We start from the raw sequence: 5,751 nt of genomic DNA on the forward strand, positions 1-5,751 counted from the left end.
GGGGACTGGGATATACTGGGAGGGAACTGGGATGGACTGGGAGGGGACTGGGATATAATGGGAGGGGACTGGGATGGACTGGGAGGGGACTGGGATATAATGGGAGGGGACTGGGATATACTGGGAGGGAACTGGGATGGACTGGGAGGGGACTGGGAGGGAAAGGGTTCTACTGGGGCAGACTGGTCCTTACTGGTCCGTACTGGTCTCTACACATCCATACTGGTCCGTACTGGTCCATACTGGTCTGTACTGGTCCGTACTGGTTTCAGGGTGAGGCCATCAATCGCATCGAGCTGCACATCCTGCAGTCGGGGACGGCAGTGCACAAAGGGGGGCGGCAGCTCAGGGCGGCGCAGGAGCAGCAGGGCAAGGCCAGGAGGGTACGGCCCCACGGCTTCCCCATAGCCGCCCCATAGACACCCTATAGCCGCCCCATAGACACCCCATAGACGCCCCATAGATACCCATAGCCACCCCATAGCTGCCCCACGGCTGCCCCATAGCCACCCCATAGCTGCCCCATAGATACCTCAATGCTGACCCATGGCTGCCACACAGCTGCCCCATAGCTGCCCTATAGATACCTCACTGCTGACCCATAGATGCCCTATAGCTGCCCCATAGCTGCCCTCTAGCGACCCCATAACTGCCCCATAGCCACCCCATAGATAACCCATAACCACCCCATAGCCGCCCCATGGCCGCCCCATAGCTGCCCCATAGACGCCCCATAGATGCCCCATAGAGACCTCACTGCTGTCCTATAGCTGCCACATGGCTGCCCCATAGACACCCCATAACTGACACATAGCTGCCCCACAGCCGCCCCACTGCTGCCCCATAGCTGCCCCACAGATACCTCACTGCTGCCCCATAGCTGCCACATGGCTGCCCCATAGATACCCCATAACTGTCCCATAGCTGCCCAACTGCTGCCCCATAGCCACCCCACTGCTGCCCCATAGCTGCCCCATAGACACCGCACTGCTGCCCCATAGCCGCCCCATGACCACCCCATAGTTGCCCCATAGATATCTCATAGTTCCTATTAATCTCCCATAATCCCCCATAATCACTCTTAATCCTCCATAATTCCTTTTTAATCCCCATAATCCCCATTTATCCCCCATAATCCCTATTAATCCCCATAATCCCTCATTAATCCTCTATTATCCCTCATTAATCCCCCATAATCCCTATTAATCTCCCATAATCCCTCATTAGTACCCCATAACTTGTATTAATCTCCCATAATCCTCCATAATCACTCTTAATCCTCCATAATTCCTTCATTACTGCCCTTTAATGCCCCATAATCCCCTTTAATTCCCAATAATCCCTATTAATCCCCTATAATCTTTCCTTAATCCTCCAGAATCCCCAATAATCCCTATTAATCTCCCATAATTTTCCTTAGTCCTACTTAATCCTCCCTAATTCCTCCTTAATCGCCTTTTAATCCCCATAATCCTTATTAATGCCCCATAATCCCTCATTAATCCCCCATAATCCTTCCTTAATTGCCCATAAACCTCATAATCCCTCCTTAATCCCCATTAATCCCCCATTATCACTATTTATCCCCCCTTAGTTTCCCATAATTCCTATTAGTCCCCCATGATCCCCCTAAATCCCCCATAATCCCATCATAATCCCTTATAATCCCTATTAATGCTCCATAATTCCCCTTAATCCCCATAGTCCCTCATTAATCCCACATTAATTCCCCATAATTCCCATTAGTCCCCCATAGTCCCCATAATCCCCCCATAATTCCCTTTTAATCCTTCATTAGTTCCCCATAATCCCTCATAAATCTCCCATAATCCTTTATTCCTTATAATCCTCATTAAACCCTCATAATCTCCATTAATCCCCCATAATCCCCCATAATCCCTCATAATCCCTAATTAATCCCCCATAACCCTTCCTTAATCTCCCTTAATCCCCATTAATCCCTCATAATCCCTATTAATCCTTAATCCCAATAATCCCCATTAATCCCTAATAATCCCCATTAGTCCCCAAAATCCGTTCTTAATCCCCCATAATCCCTATTAATCTCGCATAATCCCTATTAGTCTCCCATAATCCCTCATTAATCCCCCATAATTCCTTTTAATCCCCTCATAATCCCCCATAATCCCTTATTAATGCTCAATAATCCCCATAATCCCCATTAATCCCCCATAATCCCTCATTAATCCTTCACTAATCCCCCTTAATTTCTATTGGTGCCCCATAATTTCTCATAAACCCCCCATAAACCCCTTTTAATCCCTCATTATTTCCCCATAACTCCTATTAATTCTGCATAATCCCTCATAATCCCCTCATAATCCCTCAGAATTCCTATTAATGCCCCATAATCCCCCATTAATTCCCCATAATCCATCCTTAATCCCCCGGAATCCCCATTAATCCCTTATAACCTTTCATTAATCCATGATTTCTCACCTATAATCCCTATTAGTCCCCCATAATCCCCCATAATCCTTCTTTAATCCCGCATAATTTCTCATTAATCCCCCACAGTTCCTCCTTAATCTCCCTTTCATCCCCCATAATCCCTATTAATGCCCCATAATCCCTATTAATGCCCCCTATTTTTTCCTTAATCCCACATAATCCCCCACAATCCCCATTAATCCCCCATAATCCCTATTAGTCCCTTATAATCCTCCCTTAATCCCCCATAATCCCTCATAATCTCTATTTATCCCCCATAATCCCTCCTCAATCCCCCAGAAACGCCTCATTATGGCTGCCTGCCTCGTCCTCACCCTCGTTATCCTCATCGCCATCATCGCTGCTTCAGTGGCTGCCGGCTGAGCCCCGCCCCCCTCCTCGCTGCTGATTGGCCGGTGCTGTGCCTTTGGTTCCACCCCTCTTGCTGCTGATTGGCCTTTGCCGTGCCTTAGCCCCACCCTCTTTCTATTCGGAGGGTGCATGTGGTTAGGTTGGGCACTTCCTGTCTATACTGACAGCACTTCCTGTTGCTGCTGACGTCACTTCCTGATGCTGACGTCACTTCCTGTCACTAATGACGTCACTTCCTGAGGCTCTTGAAGTGCCTTCCAGTCAATGCTGACATCGCTCGCCTCTACTGACATCACTTCCTATTGTTATTGTCACTATTGACACCACTTCCTGTCACTGCTGACGTCACTTCCTGCTGCTATTGATGTCACTTCTTGTCTGTAATCGCACCACTTCATGTCTCTCTTCATATCATTTCCTGTTACATCACTTCCTGTCACTACTGGCGTCACTTCCTGTTGCCAGTGACGCCACTTCCTGGCACTACTGATGTCACTTCCTGTTACTACTGATGTCACTTCCTGTCTCTACCGCCATCTTTTCCTGGCACTATTGAGGTCATTTCCTGCTTTTATTGACGCCACTTCCTGTCGCCACCAATGCCACTTCTTGGCACTACTGACATCACTTCCTGTACCTACTGACATCATTTCCTGTTGCCACTGATGTCACTTCCTGGCACTGCAGACATCACTTCCTGCTGCTATTGACACCACTTCCTGTCACTACTGATGTTGCTTCCTGATGCCCCCAACGCCACTTCCTGTCACTACTGACGCCACTTCCTGTCACTACTGATGCCACTTCCTGTCCCGGCTTGGGCTGGGGTCACATGGCACCGTCCTGAGCTACCTCAGCTGTGACCCCACTGACCCCCATTCTGCCCCACTGTGAACCCAGTGACCCCACTGTGACCCCATTGACCCCATTGTGACCCCAGTGTCCCTATTGACCCCACTGACCCCATATGGACCTCATTGACCCCACTGTCCCCACTGCGACCCCATTTCCCCCACTGACCCCATATTGACCTCATTGTGACCCCATTGACCCCACTGTGACCCTATTGTGACCCCATTGACCCCACTGTGACCCTATTGTTGCCCCATTGACCCCCTTGTCCCTATTGTGACCCCATTGTCCCCATGGACCCCATATTGACCCCATTGTGTCCCCATTAACCCCAATGTGACCCCATTGTGACCCCACTGACCCCAATGTCCCCATTTCCCCTACTGACCCCATTGTGCCCCATTGTGACCCCATTTCCCCCATTGACCCCATTTCCCCTACTGACCCCATTGACCCCAATGCCCCCATTTCCCCCACTGACCCCACAGTTTCCCCTTTCCCCTATAAGTTCCCCCACCCCCCCCTTAATTCCCACCCCATATCTGTGGGGTCTCACTTTGGGGTGGGGGGACATCAATACCCCACAGCAACCCCATAAAAACCCCGTAAAGGCCCATGGGGGGGGTAGGGGGAGGTTATGGGGTCGGGAGCGGGACAGAGTGACAATAAACGACCCTAAAAGGCTGCCTGTGTTGTTTGTGGTCTTATGGGGTGGCAGTGGGGTCGGGGAATGGGGTCGAGGTCTTATGGGGTGGCAGTGGGGTCAGGATATGGGAACAAGATCTTATGGGGTGGCAATGGGGTCAGGAAATGGGGATAAGGTGTTATGGGGTGGCCATGGGCTCAGGATATGGGGTCAAGATCTTATGGGGTGGCAATGGGGTCTTATGGGGTGGCCATGGGGTCAGGTAATGGGGACGAGGTCTTATGGGGTGGCAATGGGGTCTTATGGGGTGGCCATGGGGTCAGGTAATGGGGACGAGGTCTTATGGGGTGGCAATGGGGTCTTATGGGGTGGCCATGGGGTCAGGAAATGGGGACGAGGTCTTATGGGGTTGCAACGGGTTCAGGAAACGCGGCCGTTGACACGCTGGGGCTTTTTGGCCCTCGGCGGCACCTGTAGGCTCCCTAGGGACCCCTCCGTCCCGTCACGGCCCACGGCCCCCATAAGTGACGTCACATCCTGTCCCTATTTGTGACTTTACCAAGATGGCGGCGGCGCTGCTCTGCCTGCTGAGCTTCGGGACGGCAGCCGGGGCGACCCTAAAAGCGGCGGCGAGCGGTGGGGATTTGTGGGGTCTCTGTGGGGTTTTATGGGGTCTCTGTGGGGTTTTATAGGGTTTTTGTGGGGTTTTATGGGGTTCTTTGAGCTTCAATGGGGTCTCTGTGGGGTTTTATGGGATCTCTGTGGGGTTTTAGGGGTTTTCTGGGATTTTATGGGGTCTCTGTGGGGTTTTATGGGGTTCTTATGAGGTTTTATGGGGTTCTATGGGGTTTTATGGGGTCTCTGTGGGGTTTTGTGCAGTTCTATGGGGTTTTGTGGGGCTCTGTAGGTTTTTATGGGGTCTCTGTAGGGGTTTATGGCAGTTTGTGGGGTTTTGGGGGGTTTAATGGGTGGCCTGTGTGGGTTCTCTGTGGGGTTTTGTGGGGTTTTGTGGGTTTCTGTTGGGTTCTATGAGGTTTTGTGGGGTTCTGTGGGGGTTTGTGGGGTTTTATGGGGTCTCTGTGGGGTTCTGTGGGTTTTAATGGGGTGCTGTGGGATTTTATGGGGTGCTGTGGGGTTTTATGGGGTCCTGTGGGGTTTTGTGGGGGTTCATGGGGTTTTATGGGGTCTCCGTGGGGTTTAGTGACAGTTTGTGGGGTTCTATGAGGTTCTGTGGGGTTTTATGGGGTCTCTGTGGGGTTCTGTGGGGCTTTATGGGGTTTAATGGGGTTTTATGGGGTCTCCGTGGCTTTTAATGGCGGTTTAGGAGGTTCTATGGGGTTTTATGGGGCTCTGTGGGGTTTTTATGGGGCTCTGTGGGGTTTCATGGGGTTTTATGGGGCTCTGTGAGCTTCAATGGGGTTTTATGGGGT

General features: G+C 51.1%; 1 protein-coding gene across 1 annotated transcript in view; it reads left to right on the forward strand.

Annotated features, from left to right (window-relative positions):
- The window catches only part of LOC122157415 (syntaxin-4-like), a 7,102-nt gene extending 3,029 nt beyond the window's left edge, over positions 1-4,073 (forward strand). Inside the window, exons 4-5 of the mRNA XM_042813044.1 lie at positions 273-383; positions 2,752-4,073. Of these exons, the coding sequence (XP_042668978.1) occupies positions 273-383; positions 2,752-2,835 (195 nt within the window). The 3' untranslated portion in view covers positions 2,836-4,073. The remainder of the gene's footprint in view (positions 1-272; positions 384-2,751) is intronic.
- The last annotated feature ends 1,678 nt before the right edge of the window (positions 4,074-5,751 follow it).

The sequence above is a fragment of the Centrocercus urophasianus genome, unplaced genomic scaffold (assembly GCF_019232065.1).
Source record: "Centrocercus urophasianus isolate 14NV4802_14NV808 unplaced genomic scaffold, USGS_Curo_1.0 seq_1351, whole genome shotgun sequence".
Classification (NCBI taxonomy): domain Eukaryota; kingdom Metazoa; phylum Chordata; class Aves; order Galliformes; family Phasianidae; genus Centrocercus; species Centrocercus urophasianus.